At 38.6% G+C, this 20,328-nt stretch overlaps 1 protein-coding gene across 1 annotated transcript; it reads left to right on the forward strand.

The window, feature by feature from the left end:
* The first annotated feature begins 526 nt into the window (after positions 1–526).
* LOC126407825 (guanine nucleotide-binding protein G(i) subunit alpha-1) lies at positions 527–15,115 on the forward strand. The gene is made up of 9 exons (XM_050073061.1): positions 527–1,003; positions 4,948–4,990; positions 6,748–6,889; positions 7,955–8,112; positions 8,260–8,388; positions 10,029–10,158; positions 10,272–10,425; positions 13,661–13,853; positions 13,950–15,115. The coding sequence occupies exons 1-8, from the start codon at positions 886–888 to the stop codon at positions 13,849–13,851; spliced, it is 1,065 nt and encodes a 354-aa protein (XP_049929018.1). The 5' UTR covers positions 527–885; the 3' UTR covers positions 13,852–13,853; positions 13,950–15,115.
* The last annotated feature ends 5,213 nt before the right edge of the window (positions 15,116–20,328 follow it).

The raw sequence follows: 20,328 nt of genomic DNA on the forward strand, positions 1-20,328 counted from the left end.
GTAACTGATTACAATAAAATGTATTTAGTAATTTAATTACATGTTTCCATATAGCCTCCAAGCAACTAGTTACTCCCAACACTGTTGGAAAGCAAAAAATATGAGATAGGCTTTCTAAATCAATATTTTGACCCCTTAGATTAAATCAGAATTAGGCTATAAGATCTGAGGTTAAGGACCATTTGTGGAATTGTAAGTCAGACCTACTAAACCAACATTATAAACTACTAAACTGATAGTGAATTAGTCGTATATTTGACTAATTAAGTCAAAATGATGTGATGCAAAGTCAAATTTTCCACTATTGTATCATTTTGACCGAGCATCTAAAATGTTTGACTGTCTGTAGGTATTTTTTTTACTTTGATCATGCCTAACTTTCACGTGTTTCCTTTGTCTTTTCTTGGAGTAACTTCACTGTTTACACAAGTAAATCCGGACTAAAATAAGCAAAAGCTTAAAATTTTGAATGAAGCTTGTTGCTCCGTCACGCATGCGCAGTTCACAGGTATTTGCGAAGAACAGGAAGCGAACATTTTGAGACTCCGACGCTTGTGTTGGTGTCCACTCCCTTCCTCCTGTGAATGAAGCTGGCCGTACTCGACACGTTTGTGTTGCTGAAACTCTAGCAGGAGAGTCAGCTAACCTGAAAGCAGCGTGTCGTAGTTATCTAATAATTTAGTCTTGGTCGTGAAATCGGGAGATTGCGAGGCAAGGGCGTGTTTGAATCTCAAGTGTTGGAGAGACACTCTGCCTCCTCCTCCTCGTCGTCCTCCGCCTCACTGGATGCTAGCTCGGTAGCCTTTGCATGTCGTTACACTCCTAGTTGAAGTTGTGTTTTAGTCGGGATTTTTTTTATTTATTCGGAGGTGAGGATAGACGAAGATGGGATGTACTCTGAGCACGGACGACAAGGCGGCGCAGGAGCGGAGCAAGATGATCGACAGGAATCTGCGGGACGACGGAGAAAAGGCTGCCCGGGAGGTCAAGCTGCTGCTGCTCGGTGAGAGAAAGATGGATGGACGGGGGGACGGGGTCTATTTGCTGGAGAGGGACTTTTCCACTGCCCACCGTGTGTTGTAAACTTAATCCCAACAATTTAACACCAAAAGATGTTTCTACATTAGCTAAAATATAAGTTTTATCGAGCTGCGTCAGCGTGAAATAAGTTGACGGTGTTAACTTTGGCGAAACCAACGGTTGAGTTTGAGACATGTCGGGGCTTTATATGATATGAATGGCACGGCGGTTGTACAGTTAGCTAAAAAGTTGGAGCTGCTGGAGTTACCTTTACTTTTCTGCTCAACAAATAAACCCAGCTCAGTCAGTAAACTATTTACTAGCTCACCGTGTGATTAGTTTGTCCACACAGTCTCACCCAGCACTAAGTCAGTAAGCTAATTTAGCTAAGCAATTAGCCACTTAGCTCAGTTAGCTCACCAGCGTTAGCTTGGATTAGTTAGCTTACACAAAGCTTATGTCTGAGGTGTTATCATTCAACAGGTCTGCCCGTGAAATAAATAGACGTAACTGTTGTGGTTAGTGTTACAGGTTGATTTCATTATTTCAAGTTAAGTTACAGCAGTTAGCTATCTTCCTGTTTCGCCATTCATCTCAAAATAAACACGCATTTAGGCCGATTGGCTCTGTTACTACAATCTACCACACTACGGTCAATACACCATGTTTTTTGGCAGATTATATATACATTTACACTCTTGCGATGTCATAGTGTTTGTGGAAATATCATTTAATATAGATAGGTTTAGAAGTTTTAGGCAAGTTTATTTATATAGCACATTTCAGCAGCAATGCATCTGAGAGTGCGCTGCATAAAACATCAAAACTTCCGGATATAGTGCAAAAAGGACATTTAAATGCAGTTAAAAGCTTAATTATAGAGCTGGAGACTAGAAAATAAAAACAAGCTAATTAAGATTAAGGCATGTATGAAATACACAAATAAAAGTCATCCGTGCAGCGTAAGAAATTCATTAATATCTGATTTAATAAAAGGCTTTGGCAAAGAGAAAAGTCTTCAGCCTTGATTTAAAAGACCTGCAGTTTTCCGAGAGTTTGTTCCAGATATGTGGTGCATAAAAACTTAACACTGCTTTCCCATGCTCAACCATGTTTCTGTCAACTTCAGACCTGGAAGTATGGCTTTAAAATGTTTTATATTTACAGTTTCTGAAGATTAATGTTAATCATTACCCTTCATTATCAATGTCATGGTATCTTGTGTGACACTAATGCTGATTTCATACTCTATTTTATCCAAAATGAGGTTTGCTGATTGGGTGTCTGAGGGAAAAACATTAGTGCGGTCATTTGAATGTGGTGGCAAATCCGACAGGGACTTCCACACTCATTTAAATCAGCTATAGCAGGCAAATATATTCAGAAAATTATATCGCTGACTGTATTGCAGCCTTTAACATTAAACATTCAAGTCATATAACACAATATAACAGTGATTAATCTCCCAGATCATCCCTGTATCAGTATTAATCCTCACGGTTTTATCTTGAATTGTCTCATTATTTCAAGGCAGACGGGCACATCTTGTCTCCATTCTTCCTGTTACTAGAAGCTGATGACCACTGCTGGCTGTCTCAGTCAGGAAAAGACGAGCAAGAGGTTGCATAGCAACCTATGCAGCCTGGCTGACAGCCGTAAGCATCTGTGGCAACTATATACACACAACAGAGACAGCTAGTGCATGCTAACTGGATGTCTGCCTGGACCATGCAGTTTACAAGCTGTTTGATAAATGCAACAGTATTCTGCATCTTTTTAGGTCTGTGTGTCATCAGAGGGCTGTTTTCAGACATGTGTTTTCACCACAGTCAAAGGCACTGTACGACGCTCAGCTGCAGCAGTCGCTTCTTGTATGTTCATGCGTCATTTGAGATGGACCTGATTTGAATTTTCATGGTTGTGTTTTTTTCCTTGTCACGATTCCCACAAGCACCTGCAAGAGATGTCAGGGACTGGTTTGTGGATTTGTTGTCTGACAGGGCACTTACCATACGTCTTTGAATACATGGATGTGTTCCACATTTGTCACGGTGGATGTCTTTGTATCATGTATGTGTTTCTGAGCAAGACAGAGAGATATGCAGCTTTACTTCACATGCTTATTGCAGTTTGCCGCTCTGTCAGGCATCCCACACGGGGTGTTTGCATTAATGCAGTAAAAATGACATGCTCTTGAGTCGAGTGTTACGAGTGGGAGGACTGCCTCAGATGTGGACAGAGTGTGCACTGCACACATACATACAAAGAAAATAATAAAGATTGATCTTTTGTGTGTGGCAACATTTTCATGTACATTAGCAGAAAAAAAGCTGCACAGAAGGGAGGTACAGTGTTTATTGTTCGCTGGGGAGATGATTGCATCTCATATGGCCTGGGGAGACTTATGTTCCTTGGTCCAGTGTAGCCATATGAAACACCCTAGCTCTGTGATAAACTTGAACCGTTTTACGTCTTCCACTTTTTGACACAATTGCCATCCATTAAGCCCTTCAATTTCAGCAGCTCAGTGAGGTGTGAGAGTGTGTTTGGAAATTAAATTTAAGTGTTATGATGTTTGCAGTAATATTAGCTCTGTGCGGTGTGTGGCTGTTTATCATATGGGACGATGAACTGGTGAACAGTTCTCCTCTCCGGGGAGCTGAGAGTCCCTGCAGAGGTAAGGTAATTAAAATGTTGTGTGCTCAGCTGAAAACACTCCTGTATCTCAGAGGGAGCTGGAGAAATGTACGATAGCATATGTACCAACACCTCTTTGGCCTATTCAGATAAATCGTTTTACACTATTATATGCTTCATCTACTTCTTTCGTTTTACCTTTTTAAGGCTGTGATGACATCATACATAAGTAGTGTTGTATTTTTGTCTCTTATAAATCATCTGGTCCATATGAGATGCATCTGACAGGTCTGAGTCCTCTGAGCCAGTCTGATGCGGCATGAGTCTCTAACCCAGGGATGTTTAAGATGTGTATAATCTCATTCACAGAGGATCCCTTTGATTAATCCAATTACACTGTGACCTGGCTAAACTGGGCCTTGGACACTTCTTCGGTGCATTCTGTGACAGTGTAGTCTCGGATGTGTTGCAGGATAAAGACTAGCTAGGGGTTCTCAAAAGTTATGGCTCGGTTTGATACGATACAGTTATGTCACGGCTCGGTATGTTTCTGATGCAGCAAAAAAGTAGAAAAGTCAGAGACGTTTTTTATTTTATGTTATTCTAATTCATTTATTTATTTGAACTAACAAAGTATGATGAAGCTTCTAGGGTGTCTTTGTAGCAGCAATAAACAAAAGTGGCTCCTTATAAAATATTAAATGTAGTATTGTAGTTATAAACAAAAGCAAACAAAAGAAACCATTCTGTGTCTGAAATGCAAGAGAAATTCCTTGTTTTTTAATATTTAAATGTATGAAAATAAACATTTTGGGCTTTTGTTGCACAAAGCAGGAATTATGGTCTGGCTGAAATGGGCTCGTTAAAGTCTGGGTAAAGAAAAATCAGTGATTTCTTTCAAACAACATTATTCGTGTTGTATTTTGTTTTGGGTGTGGGAGATAAGCTGCTATTATATCCTATTAATTTAGCAGCTTATGCATGATTGTTGTGTTATATTTGTGTTGCCTTGCCAACAGACACAAACTTAAACCAGAATGATCCCTTCGAGTGTTCTGACACGCACAGATAAATGAAGCTTCATGTTCGAGCAAACACTTAATTCAACAGAAATAAAAGCTGCATATACATGTAGTGTCTCTACATTACACTTGTCAGCGATTAACTTACAATGACTTTTGATGGGTACTCTGCATATTACCTACTATTGATTTATGCTTGAAATATTTAACATGATTTAACTGTATCAAATGTAATTTAATGTTCTGTGCCGTCTGTTCTGTGTTTCAGGTGCTGGAGAATCTGGGAAGAGTACAATTGTGAAACAGATGAAGTAAGTATGGAGGGTCGACATCTAACATTTAACAGCACACCAATCATGGTTTTTCAACTATTGTTTGTTCAGACAACAGCACACGGCGGCATTTCAGGTCCTGTGACTGACCTCAGATACCCTTTACTATACATGCACTCGATTACCTGACACAGCTGTGATTATTATTAATCAGCCGGTGAGACTCTCTTAATGTGTTGGTTCCCTCATTCTCTGTTCCCTACACAGTTGACACTCATTATTTTACTCTATAGTGAGCCACAAATTGAGATATCAGACACCTAATCATCATCATTGTTGTTGTGGATTGTAACTGGCAAGTATGTTGCATAACTGTAATTTTCTGTCGTCTTTTAAAGGTGAGGCGCTGTGTTGTCAGATTTCTAGCAAAATGTAACATAGATGCTTTACACTAGATTTTTTTAGCTCCATTGTGGGAAGCATGAGGGCAATATACAAACATTTGTCATTGAAGTTTCATTTATTTTAGAATTTGGACACACAAAGATGGCAGTCAGTACACAGTATATAGTGCACCAATTATTAAATAGGGAGGTTTTTTTTTAACACAGCCAAAATTCCTTCCATAGAAGTCACCAGAAGCTTCCATGTTAAGATCTTTTCCCACCAAAAGCAAATAATTGGTGCGAATAAACCACACAACAGTGGAGCCCATTTATCTCTACAAGCCTATCCACACCAAATCTTTGTTTTCTGCTCTGCAGCTTTTTTTCGGCAGCTGTTTAAATTTCTGGGAATTTCAGATGCCGACAAAAATAAGCAGACCAATAAAATAATGACTCTTGCTCACACAATCAACAGATTTTCTCCCATGCCAGTGTCAAAATTCTGTTTAAACTATTACACAACAATATGGATTTCGATCTCGCAAAGTAGTGTCATCTTTGACAAATAAAGATTACAAAGACAACAAATATTAAGAGACCATCAAGAGAAGTGTAGCAGCTGAGCTTGCTTGTGAATAATCTATATTTTTGTTTCATTTCTGAAGCAAAACATTTAATTATGCTTTTTTTTTTTGTTTGTTTTTTACATTTCATCCCCTTTGTCAGAAGGCCTTTAGATCAATTGAAGTTCAATGAGAAGTTTTTTTCAGTCTTACTAGGTATAATTAGAAACAACTTGTTTAAACATGATTCAAACATTTCAAACTGATGACGAATCAGAATAAAAAATGTCGAAATCCTGAGAAAACAGATTGTTAATATTAACCTCTGTCTCTTACATTACTAAAAGCCATCTAAAATGGTAAATAATCAAACAAGTCATCTTTCAGAAGATAACAAGAATTAAATTTGTGGATGCAAAACATTTAGGTTAGCAAACTCAGTATCTTTTTTTAAAACACTCCTCAAAACATACTTTTACAGGAAGACTTTTTGTTTACAGTAAATCTGTTGATTGTCTAGTTTATATCCCTCTTTTATCAATTTTATTATTTTTTTATTACACTGTTTTATCTGGTCTGATTTTCTTTTTAATTTGTTTTTATTTATGTTATTGCTGTTTTAATCTTGACGGTGTATACTGTGTTATGTTGGCCCGTAAAGCACTTTGTGACTGTGTTTTTAAAAATGCTATACAAATAAAGTTTATTGTTTATTGGGATGTCTTAAAACGCAGTCTGCCATTCTCAGCCAATAACTGTGTGTTGATCATAATAATCTAGTTTATGATCAAATTCATGTAAAAGCCACTTGGAGACAAAGTGCTAACGTCCTCTCTCTGTGTGTCAGGATCATCCATGAGGCAGGTTACTCAGAGGAGGAGTGTAAGCAGTACAAGGCCGTGGTCTACAGCAACACCATCCAGTCCATTATCGCCATCATCAGAGCTATGGGACGCCTCAAGATCGACTTTGCTGATCCGGCGAGAGCGGTGAGTGAAAACAAAGCTGCCATTTACACTGTTCTTGGAAGATCGCAGGTTGTATTTCTGGGGAAATATTATAGCCCAGTGCGGTGAGGGCAACAGCTAGTTAGTCATATGTCACCCTTCCCCACTGGGCAATTTTCTTTTCACTTCCTCCTGTGCAGCAGGTCAGAGAGAGCTGGTAGGGGTTTGGTATCACACTGAAAACGCTTCGTTAGAGCAGAGGCTTACTGATATCTGATAACAGTCTGTGGGTCCTTCACCTGATATGTCACCCTGTTGTGCTGCTGATCAGGACATTTTGAAGTACATGTTCATGGTCAGAAGAGCTGCTGAGTTTTCCAGTAATAATCAGCAACATGTTTAACTTGATTTTTGGAGAGTTTGTGCTCATTGGGTTGGTGTTTTGTGTAATTGCATGCTGCAAATAAACACAGCGCAGACCACAGAGTTTTTTTTAATTTTATTTATTCCTTTTTCTAAACAGACTCCTGTTTCTTTTTAAAAATCTGTTTTTTTCCCTGGCATAACAAGAGGCTTAGTCATTGCTTCAGCGTGACTGGCCTGGCTCTGTCATCGTGACCAATTTTACACCCAGAGCTTTTCTTTCTTGATTTTATGCTCTCACAGATATTCATTTTTTGTCCACTGACCTGCTTAAGATGCTGCATAGCTTATGAAATCTTATTTTATTAAAAGCATCATGACTAAAAGGGCTGAAACTGACAAGTAATTTATCATTCTTAATCCATCACCTCTAAACAGGCAGTGACAGAGAGCTCTTACTGCGATTTCATGAGAAGTGACTGCCTCTTATTTAATCCAAATGCAGTCAATCAGGATTAATCCTTATTAAATCAAATTGATGATACAACTAACGTCCAAAACAGTGCCCCTAAATATTTGTTTCTTTTGACATTAAACACTCTGTAAGCATTATTCATCTGCAGAGTTTCCACATTTTCTAAACAATCATGCAACTGGGAAAATACACAAACCATTTCCCAGCAACACTGTCTTACATTTGCATGAAAAAAATGGACTTTAATTGGGGGGGCTTTGTGTTGTTAGGATGATGCGCGGCAGCTGTTCGTCCTGGCGGGTTCAGCAGAAGAGGGCTTCATGACAGGAGAGCTGGCTGGGGTCATCCAGCGGCTGTGGAAGGACGGAGGCGTTCAGGCTTGTTTCAGCCGCTCCCGAGAGTACCAGCTCAATGACTCTGCAGCATAGTGAGTTGGCTGCACTGACACATACACAGGAACTAGTGTTGGGCTGTGTTTGGCAGAATAAGTAACCATTCTCAACTCGTAGTCTGCAAACATCTGGCTTATTTTTGAATCTTTCTCTCCCCTTGTGTCTCTTTTCTCCTCCCATAGCTACCTGAACGACTTGGACAGGATATCCCACGGTGCTTATGTGCCCACCCAGCAGGATGTGCTGAGGACCAGAGTCAAAACTACTGGTATTGTGGAAACTCACTTCACTTTCAAGGACCTGCACTTCAAGTGAGTACATCCACCACAGGTTGTCCAGTCACTTAACTGTATTTACATGATGACCAGGGGTGCTCTCTTTAGTCTGGTTCCTGATCTCTGAATCGCCGCCCACATATCAGAATTTTCCAGTGATTCAAAGAGGTCTGGTGGTGTTCCCATTGATGGCAGAGTTAAGTCGCTACAGTCATGAGAAATATCAGAAAAATTTCGACAGGCGTAGGGGCTGTGGGGATAAACGCAATATTGCACTATTGCACTATTGACAAGCCACCTGCAGGGGATGGCCAGCAACCACCACTACGGCTATGTTCATGTTTTTTCTGGTTTTTCATGGGAGTGTGGCATGGCTGCTGAGAGTTGAAAAATGTTAAGCTTTGGGTAAAATGCTGCAGCTGCTCATCAGTGTCACTTTTTACCCAGCCGTCCAATCACAGTGGAGCAGAGGAAGAACAAATACCTCAAAGACCAACTGTCACATCGCTGTACAGCAACTAGGACAAATTAATACCGAACCGTCCCCTTTTTCTTTACGTGCTTCAGCCTTCCCTGCATCCAGAGCAAAATACTCTACACTGTGCTGACACTTTTACATGCACGGATGTTCTGTATCATAGCAACCAGACGCAACCAAAGCGTCTCAGCTGAAAAACACAGTGCCCCTTATTGTGCCTCATGCATTCTCTGTCTATTTACCAGTGAAGAAGTATTCAGTTCGTTTTAAATTTGTTTGTCATTTTTGTTGTTTAAAAGCAACAATTTACCCAATAAAAGCCTAACAATAGAACTTTTTTATAAAGCACTTATATCGGGATAAATGAAGTATTTTGCAAAAACATGAAAATTGGTACTACCTCATGTTGTGCTGTTGAGACACCCTTAATCATCGGAGGAGGAAATTTCCTCACCACCAAATGCCTAGACAGGCCTGGATGAAATGAGCTATTTGCTTGTACAGATATAAATATTAAATCTACTTTTTTTTCTAGAAAACTAGCAAGTCCGAGCAACAGACGTGTCAGCATTTTTTCTGTTCACCTCACAATGGCAGAACTGTCCTACAGTTTGTAGACATGCACCAAGTAGGAATTACACAAGCAGAGCTAATGTGTTTTCATAATCAGACAGTTAATAAGAAAACACAACAGTTACCCAACAGCAGACATTTCCTGCTCGGCAGCAGACATGGCCACAGCAAAGAAGCGTAAAATTGACCGCCACTTTAAGGAGCGGTGGAAAGTTGAATGCTTTTTAACTGAAAGATGAAACAGTTGCATCTCGTTTGTTTGTGATTTTTTTGTTTTTGATACGAGAAGCCCCTGGCATTCAAAAAGTGTGGACACCCCTGAATTAAGTGAGACAAAGTGTAACATAAGTCTGGCTACTTCTCTTCATTGTGCTTTCAAAACATCATTGTTTTTATTTGCATTTCTAGATCACCAAGTTGTCATGTTTTTGTCATGAAGTGGTCTACACTTCAGTAAAGTGACAGTAGACGTGGTGATAAAACACAATGACTACACAGAAACATGGAGTTACAATAAATGACTGACAGGATGAGGAGTCACAGTCGAGAGGCATCTTGACGTGACATGTAACATGTGTTTGTGTGGTTCATTGTTTAACAGTGTTTATCTGTGATCTTTCTGCAGGATGTTTGATGTAGGCGGACAGAGATCAGAGAGGAAGAAGTGGATCCATTGTTTCGAGGGAGTCACCGCCATCATCTTCTGCGTGGCTCTGAGTGACTATGACCTGGTGCTGGCTGAGGACGAAGAGATGGTGAGACCCTTCTAAACCTCTACACACCCTGATTCATCTTTGTCCTTTATAAATTCAGTTTGTTGAGCTTCTCTGGTTGTTAATCATTGTCTTCCCCCCACCCTCTCATTCAGAATCGAATGCATGAGAGCATGAAGCTGTTCGACTCCATCTGCAACAACAAGTGGTTCACAGACACCTCCATCATCCTCTTCCTCAACAAGAAAGACCTGTTTGAGGAGAAGATCAAAAAGAGCCCTCTCACAATCTGCTACCCAGAATATGCAGGTAAGAGAGAGTGACACACACAGACGTACAGAAACACTCGTATGCACAGCAGGGGTGTTGTACATGCAGATACTGTACACTGCATTTTACTGTCGCACATAAACCTTCAAAGTCCATCCGAGCATACTTGGAGTTTTTAGGTGACAGCATTGGGTTTAGTAGTAAGGCTGTCTGCAGGTGCTTAAATCTTAAAGATGTCCTCAGTCATACAAACTAAATGCCTTGAAAGGTTTAAGAAATGAAATGAGGTGCTTAAAAGTATAAATTATGTTTCACAGGTCTTAAAGCCTCCACTGGGTTTGAATCAGGGAGCCCGACAATGAATAATCCGTAGTTTAACATCATTTTTCTACAAACTAATGCCGTGATAATCTCTTTAATTATCCCATAAATACACACAATTTTACACAGAGGGGTTTTAAAACTGTCTCTTTTGAATGATGAGTGGTTTTCAGACTCTGAACTGAGGTCCAGAAAGGCTTACATTCAGTCATCCATTTTTTAAACACAGTCTGTCAACCCGTTGTTTTCACTCAGAGGTGTGGTGGGCTCTACAGATGATAGAAAGATACTTCTTTATTCTCTCTGCTTGGCTTTTGAACTGTGTGGGCTGCTTTATATTACAATGTGTCCTTGTCGGATTCACCGATGATTACTGATGTTCAGATTTCACAGATGTGTCCATAATATCATCAAAATCTAAAGTTGACTCAAATTCTGTACGAGTAAAAGCAACCCAAGCACCCTCTCCTCATTTGGAGTCTATGTAGTTTACCGTTGTGTAAACTGTCAAGAACTTGTTTTCTTGTTAAGGGGGAAGGTCAGTATTTTCCAACTTGGACTCTATTTTGTATCTGAGTCACTAATGGGAACAACAGTTTTTGACATTTGTCCAATATTAAGGCAAAACAGGCTGCTATGTAACCACTCGGGGTGTGTGGGCGCTGTCAATTTACATCAGGTTGTTTTTCTACATGTTTGACAACATAATAAAATGGATCCATACAGAGACAGGCCTTTTTCTTAAAGAGTAGGATCCTTTTTGTTCAACAAGAAACAGCCCTGAAATTGCCATTGTCAAACTCACCAGACTCCATTCAAATAAACATTGATTTTAGTGTCTACAGAGTCAGCATGTTTTCACATCTAACTGTGTGAATTGAGAGCTGGTTGATTGTTGGAACAGTAGAAAGTAGGGCTGCCACTAACGATTATTTTCATTATCGACTAATCTGTCGATTATTTCTTCGATTAGTCGACTAATCACTTTCTCGAAAAATGTGTTAAAATGTTGAAAAATGTCGGCCTGTCTCGCCCAAACCCCAAAATTACGTCATCTAATGTCTTGTTTCATACTCAAGCCGAAGGGTTTTAGTTCACTGTCACGGGAGAGTGTGTAAAGCTGCCAATATCTGAACTAAAGAAGCTGCAATAAGAGTATTTTGGGGCACTTTTATAGTACTTTTCTATGAAAAATGACTCAAACTGATTAGTCGACTCCTAAAATAGTCACCGATTATTTTAATAGACGATTAGTCATCGACTAGTCGACCAATCGTGGCAGCCCTAGTAGAAAGACAAACCAAGATGTTTTCTGTTTTTATTTTGTTTCTGTCAGTTAGTGTGAACGTGTGTTTATAGTAAGAAAAATAGTATTTATTTGAATGGGGTCTGGTTGGTTTGGTGATGGTGATATGGGGGCTGTTTCTGGTTTAACAAAAAGGATCTTGCTCCTTAACAAAAAGTTGTCGGACATATATGTCAGTGGCAAAACAAGCACTTTTAGTGGATGGTGGTTGATGGTACACAGATGCCCTGAGTGGTTACATCACAGCCTGTTTGCCGCTGCCTTCTGCAGCAGTATTGCTCAATACTGAACCATATAAAAGTATAAAATCTTTGCTCCCATCAGACACTTAGACACAAAACAACGGGAAAATACCAAACTAACCTTTTAAGCTCTGATGTAGAGAGCCCACAATCATCAGACTCCCCATGTGATTCAGTTTCAGAGTGCAAACTTCTGTAAAACTGTAAGTGTTGATGCAGCAAATGCTAAAGGCATCCAGCCTTCCCTTCAGTTATTCCTCAACACAGCAAAAAAATCTCAGATGAAATGGAGCAAAGCAACAAAGCTGCTTTGTAGCATGCCGATCGAACTGCTGATACCAACCAGTCATTTAACCGTCAATTTAGCAAGTCCATTTGTAAATCCTTATGCTGCTATGTTAAGACAAAACAAACACAGACACACTATTACACTCACCGGCCAATTAATTTGGTACACGTGCACTCAAATGCATAGCTCTGCCTTGAATTCTACTTGTTCAAAGTTTTGTTTGTCACTTTCAGAAATAGAGCTATAACGATTAATTGATAGATTGATTGAAATTGATTATCAAATACTTAGTTTGAGTAATTCTTTAAGATAAAAAATTCTCTGAAATTCTCTGATTCCAGGCCTTAAATATGAACACTTTCTGGTCTTTTTACTCTTCTCCGGGGTTGGAAATTAGGTCCAGGCACCAGCCAGATACTGGTAAAATATGCGAGTGGCTGATAGATGTGCTTCATTCACCAGCCAGAGAACAATGATAATGTGTTGAGTGGCTTTTAGACTAAAAAAGCCCACCAGCCACAATGGCAGGGGGACAAAAAAATTAATTTCCAACCCTGCTCCTCTGTGGCAGGTAACTGAATATCTTCGGGTGGTGGACAAAACGAGATGTTTGATGTCATCGTGGGATTTGGGGAAACACTGATGGACATTTTTACAGTTTTCTGACATTTTATGGACCAAAAAAATTAATCAATTAATTGAGAAAATATACAGATGACAGATAATTCAACAATTACAAAAAAATTCAAGTTGCAGCCGTAGTAAGAAAGTGGATAATTATACATTATGTTTGTTATTGAGCTTATAGATGAGGTGGTTTTGTACTAGACTGCATCGTATTGAAAGGTGTTTCTAATATTTTGTCCAACCAATTTACAAAAACATATTCACATATTCAAACAATTTATCATCAAATAACGGGTTAACTTATCGTATTAGACATAAAAGTCCCATATCAGTCAATACTGGATGGTTTTGATGATTTATTTGACAGTAGATAAGTTTTATTTGTCAGTTTTACAATGAAAGTGTTTTAAATGTGATTTGCTGAGACTCCGTGTGACCCTGTTGTTGCTCTTTTTCTCTTCTCATTGTCTCCGTCCGCTGCTTCTTCAGGCTCCAACACCTATGAAGAGGCAGCAGCATACATTCAGTGCCAGTTTGAGGACCTGAACAAGAGAAAGGACACCAAGGAGATCTACACCCACTTCACCTGTGCCACCGACACCAAAAACGTGCAGTTTGTGTTCGATGCTGTCACTGATGTCATCATCAAGAACAACCTGAAGGATTGTGGCCTTTTCTAAAGGTAACACCTGCTGCTTAAAGAGCGAGCTGGACACAGTGTGCTCTGTCTCATTTCTCTCCTCATCACGCTGTCTTTGTTTTCTCCTCCTTGTTCCAGGCAGCCGTGTGGCCGGTGTACGGAGTGACTTTATTCAAGGGGACTCTGACTGGAGGGAACTTTGTGGACCCTGCTGAGAATGTCACTTTTAACCTCTTATTAACTTATGTTCATCTCTAAAAGTTTTAAAGACGGTGTGTAGAAAAAACATTTTGTGTAAAATATTTGTACAACTGTCTGTGGCGGGGGATTTTTCACGGTTTTTAAAATGTGCTTGTTTTACCTTATTATCATTATTTCAAATTTTTATATAAAAAAAGGGGGCCTTGACTTTTTTTTGTCCATAAATGAACACTTATGTCTTTCTCTTTGTAGGTGCTTGTGCCTTGCATGCCTTAGTTGCTGTGTTTTCTTTCTGTTGAGTTAGATGTTAGGTTTATGTAGACGTTACCATTGAACTCTTCCCAAGCCGCCCCCGAGTCCATATTATCTTTTTTTATTATTTTATTTTGCCTGATTATTTTATTGTGTCATTATTTTTTGCCTCCTTGGACAAACCAAGCAAGACCAAGTCACTCTGTAGACCAATTCACTCTGACTCTGACATACTGTGAGAGCTGTGTGTAAACCTTTTCGGATGTGTGGTTTGCATGTGTGCTGCGAGTGGGAGCTTTGTTTTGATTGAGGCCAAAAGCTAGCGTGAGTGATTTGTGTGTGTGTGTGTGTGTGTGTGTGTGAGAGAGAGAGAGAGAGAGAGAGAGAGAGAGAGAGAGAGAGAGAGAGAGAGAGAATGTGTGCACAATATAAAACAAAGGGACTTTATTCCTCTACTTGTCATCCTCTTTCAAAGTTTTTATTTTTCTAAGCGACCAAAAAGAAGCTACTCTCAGTAATTAACGAGTGCACGTTGTTGGTGCGCCGCCACAAACTGTAACATTCCTGATTGATTCATGAAGCAAAGAGAAGCTTTGAAAAGAGGATGCCAATGGCGGCCTTGTAGCAGACAGTAGGACCATATGTAGATCTGTGTTCAGTGCGTAGACAGACAGACAGACAGGGCTGGGTGCACTGTTACTGATCACGATGTGTGATGGTTTCAAGTTACATATCCCCCCTGAACCCCCGACCCTCTGTTTCCATTGGATGGGCACATTAGTGGACTAATCTCCATGATTTTGCTAATAAAAGAGCTGCTGTGGTGAAACCATGGCAACTTATGCAACAAACAGTCGTTTCTCTCGTCTGTTATTGTGTGTGATATTTGTATTTTTTGAACAGGAAAACATTTGACTGATGGAGCAACATTTTAATGTTAATCACTGGGGACACAAAAAGGAAACAGAAGTTTTTGTGTTGATCAAGTAATCAGTTAAAATGGTCCAGTATTTAGGGAGACTGCAGGTGCAAAACAGGCTGCAGTGTGAACCCTGCGGATGACTTAGCACCATCAAACAACTTTTAAAACAGTACTTTTTATTACACTGAAGGCTCAGATTGTGTGTGTGTCTGACAACTAATTGAAAGTATCCCTACAGTGATAGACATTTTCATTTAAGAGTAAAATCCTTCTTGTTTAACCAGAAGCAGCCCTGAAATCACCATCGCCAACCTCACCAGATTCAAAGGCTTTCTCATATACCATTTCAGGGGCTTTGAAACTTCAGTAACAATTAGCCACAAATATATGAAGCTTCAACGGGATCGGGGAGGGACAACTTTAGTAGGACTTAGCACCACTGTGTGTGATAGAGAGAGAAGGAGAAGAAGGTGGAAGGTGGACTATTGCAAGCAATGTTTCTATAAGTTATTAATAACTCGGAACACCATGGCCCGGACCTCACCACTTAATGCAAAGCAAGTACCTCACTAACCATCTGCTAATCGTCTCACCTGTTCCTCTCCTCATTAGACTGTCAATTCAATGCTTGAAGCAGGGGTCGATGACTGCGCTGAGAACACTGGGTTCATTTGTGTCATTGTCGCCTTTTTCAGTTGTCTCCATCATATGGGTGGTTAAAACAAAACAAAATGTAAGCATTTGAATACTGATTTGGATATTGATTACAATGGCAAGGATTGAAGCTTTGAAGGATTCGGGTTAATCCTACCAGACTATTTCAATAAATGGACATTTTAGGATGTATAAAGCCAGAATATTTTCACATCTAGCTGGGTTAATTAAAGGTTTATTTCAACCAAACCAGAGTTGGTGGTTGTTGGAGCAGAAGAGAGACAAACCAAGATGGTTTTTATGAGTTTCGTTTTGTCTCTCATGACTTTGGATGATGTGTATTTTACAATGATAAAATTACTGTCTATTTAAATGGAGTCCGGGGGGATTGGCAGTAGTGATTTCGGGTCTGTCTCTGGTTAATGAAAAAGGATCTGAGTCTTCAACAAAGAGGCCTGTCTCTGTAGGGGTTATTAAATAATGTTGTCAGACACATATAATAACAACCTGAACCTGTCTGTGGCAAAAACAAGCAGTTTTAGTGGAGGTACAATGATGATGCTCAGTTGCCCGCAGGAATTATATTGTTGCCTCTTCTGCCCAGTACTGGACCAGTTTCAAAAACTGTTGCTCCAATTAGTCACTTCAACACAAAAACATGCTGATACGGGAATAGGGTCCAGGTTGTAAAAAAATCCTAGTAATAGTTGAAATCAGCAAAAAAAAACAAAAGTCACTGGCTCCAGCTTATCCAGTGTGAGAATTTGTATTTTTTTCTGTTTTGTGTGTTTGTTAATTTTATATATTTGGGGTTTAAACTGTTGGTTGGACGTCACACTCAGCTGTGGGGTACATTTTTCACGAATATGTGTTTTCCGATGGACAAAATGATTAATAAAGAAAGTAATGGTCAGGTTAATGAACAGTTCTGGCCTACAACATGGCTACTTCCTCTTAAATCACTTGTGAAAACTTAATTTGATTGTCTCACATCTTCTTATTGATGATTATAGAGATATGATAATAGATTTAAAAGTTACATTTGTTAAAAACGTACTATAATGTTTCGATGAATTGATGTTGCTCTACTCAGATTCAAAGGTGTTCATTTTCACAGTTTGGGTGAAGCTTCACTGAAGGCCTTTGTCTCAGTTTTTGGTGCAGTGTGCAGCAGAAAGTTTGTGAATACATCTATAAAAAATCTTAAAGGTCTTTTTCAGACATGTTAAAAGACATACAGAAAATGCTCTCATTAACAAAGATGTGGACTCAATACACACATTTAATGATTTTAGACTCAAAGAGGACTTGCAACACGACTTGGACTTTAACACCAATGACCTGGGACTTCACTTGGACCTGAGCCTTTTGATTTGAAAATAAATTTTACCTTCCCCCAAGCCCAAAGGTTAAAAAGTATTTTTAAGTGTGATTGATTCATATTCCCTCATTTCCCAAATAAAATAACATTAATGCTATTAATTACCAGCAAGTTGACATTTACTGTAATCCCCAGGGCGATCCACTTTGTCTGAAGCATCAAGCACAACTAACGTTACCTTAGTGAACGCCAGTTTGAAAAAAATAATACCAAAGATAATTTCATTTGTGTACAAAAATTATGCGGTGGTCAACAAAAATAAGCAGGTAAAACATGCAGGTTGAAAATTCCAGACAGAAACGCAACAACTTCCAACAAACTTTTTTAATAAATAAAAACAAATTTTAAAAAGCATAAATTATTTTTGTATATTTATATATTATTACTCAGTTAGTGAAACAGCAATACATGTAGTTAAGAGTGCATTATAACTTGTTTAGGACTAGAAACTCAAAAGTTTAAAACTTGGGACTTGAGTGCAAAGACTTGAGACTTACTTGTGTCTTGCAAAACAATGACTAGGTCCCACCACTGCTTCTGATATGTATATGATATAAGACAAATAAGTTCAACAAACTACTTATATATTCCTAAAAGAAAAGACACTCCTCCTGTCTGCCAAGTGCAGAACCTGTGAATATGCAAATGTGCTTTATTACAAAGGTTTAAGTGCTATTCACAAGATGTCTCCTTCTTCACTGAAAAGTGCACAACTGGTTTCTAGACGAGTGTGATGTCATAAAATCATCTTGTAGGGACAAGTATTTGTAAAGTGATCACACAGAAACTTAGACTAGAAGGCTGTTTTCACATTCATCTGCAGGAGGAGGGAAGTTTCTCTGCAGATAATGTGAAAACAGCCTTCTAGTCTAAAACTCTGTACATAAACTCATTCAACACAGTGACCATATTTTTAGTGGGGAGATACTTTAATATTTATCCTCAAATGAACTAAAACTAACAGTAAACAGTTCCCTCTAGTGGCCACATCGTGTAACTGCATGACTGAGACTGATTGCTCCTTTATGGTCATAAAGGAACCAACTGAGGAAAATCTAATCACCAGTTTTAATATAATTAACACAGATTGTTCCTGACAATGATGTATTGGTCTTTTATATAAAATCTCCATTGGAAACACCCCAAGATTAGGACTAATTAATCCTGAACGAGAATGAGAGAGTGATTTTCTTCCAAGCTGTGGTGATTTAAAGCAAGAACTGTGGCCCAGAATCCTTTCCAGTATTCATGAGCCGATCAACCGTTAAAGGAATTAGTTTAGAGATAGTGATAGGATTATCAGAACAACTGTCCTATTCCATTTCCTATTTATATATATCTCATAAACACACCACGATGATGGCAACTAACATCCCACAAATGGGTCACAGTGGTGCCAAGGCTGACTCCTGTCTTGCAGTCTTAGCTAAGCCATCACCGCTCAAGCACAATGATCAGGCATTAGCTGAGAGGACACTATTTTTAGGAGGCATTGTGCGATTTAAAAGCTAACTGCAGAGTCATTTAGCTAATCCCCAAAGCCCTCCCAGGGAGATCAAAGAGTGTGGATATGAAGCTTCTTCAAAACCAAGGTGTAGTTGAGGAAAGAGGAAAGAGAGGAGGATGATGATGCTAATGATTGTGATCAAACAGTATGTCACGGCAGACTGCAGCTGACCAGACAGTCAAAGCAAAAAGGAATCCAATTCAAACCATATGTCTTGTTTAAAGACGCTCTTTGAAAACTGTGTGTGATAACCAGCTCATTTATTTGATGCGTGGATTAATCGACTCCATATCTGACACTTAAAAGAGTTAACATCTGAGGAGACCAGAGGAGATAGCATTTATAAGTTATGTGTTTTATATGATAATAATGTGTACATATAGGCATTGATTATAGCCTGAGGCCGATATTGATGTTTGGGAGATCAAAAAAACTCTTCATCTGTATATATTCTTTACATAAACATGTAACATAAATTTTTAATTAAGGATCCTTTAATCCTTTAATGCCAGTAGTTTGGTAGAGCACATTTTCAGTCACCATATCTTGATTAAAAATATGTTTAACTTAACTCAACATGAGTGAGCCATCTCTACCATTTGGTTCAAGTATGTTATGCAAGAAAAATCCACTAGATGTCGCTGTGTCTTTAAATAGTGCCCCTTTTTAGTTCACCTCCTACAGGAAGTAGGTAACAAACAAAGTCCCTCCAGACATGAGGGCTGTGTGTGGTGGGATTTTTTATACAACATGTTAGAGTTTCAGAGTTCTTACTAAACAGATTTATGTAACTTTATACAAAAATAAAAGTCTAATAAGATTCAGATAATTTTTTGAAAACATGCTCTACTAAACAGTTCATTTGGCCTTATGGCAAAGGTAATGAAGCTAATCTAATTAAAACTGACTATTTTCAGCAAAAAAAATAAAAAAAATCCTGTCATTCATCGTTGTTAAATAATACATTCAATGTTATCTAATACATACTATATGCTGAAATAAATTTGGGTGTATGATTTTATACTGTCTAAAGCCATGCACAACCAAATGGCTGAATTGTCATTTTATGGTAAAAGTAGTGATACTAAAATAATGGATTAAGAATTTTTATGAGTTTAAAAAAAGATGAATATTAACTAATGCTAATACTAATACTGATATCATATATTTAATATTATTCCATTATATCAGTATGATTTTTCACAATTTTTGAGTCCTGTAAGTACTGTAATGATAATTATCTAGAATAAATTAGTGGAAATAATACTAGTGCTGATTTACTACTAATTCCATGGTAACAAATTGATATATGTTGGTATACTAAAATATTACTAGCATCATAACAGTACATGTTGTGTCAATTTCTTTTATTCTGTTTTGCAATTACCATGAAGGGACATCTCAATCATTTGGCAGAGGCCTGCATTTAAAAAACTATGAGGTCAGGTAAAAATGAATAAATAAATGAATTGATTTTTGTTAATATTGGCCCAAATATGTAGAGAAATAAAAGCAAAGACAAATATTCTCCATTGCTTTTTTCTTGGTGTGGAAATTAAAGGGTAAAAGGACTAGTGCAACATTTTGGGCAGCACGTTCA

This window comes from Epinephelus moara, chromosome 20 (genome assembly GCF_006386435.1).
Source record: "Epinephelus moara isolate mb chromosome 20, YSFRI_EMoa_1.0, whole genome shotgun sequence".
Lineage (NCBI taxonomy): Eukaryota > Metazoa > Chordata > Actinopteri > Perciformes > Serranidae > Epinephelus > Epinephelus moara.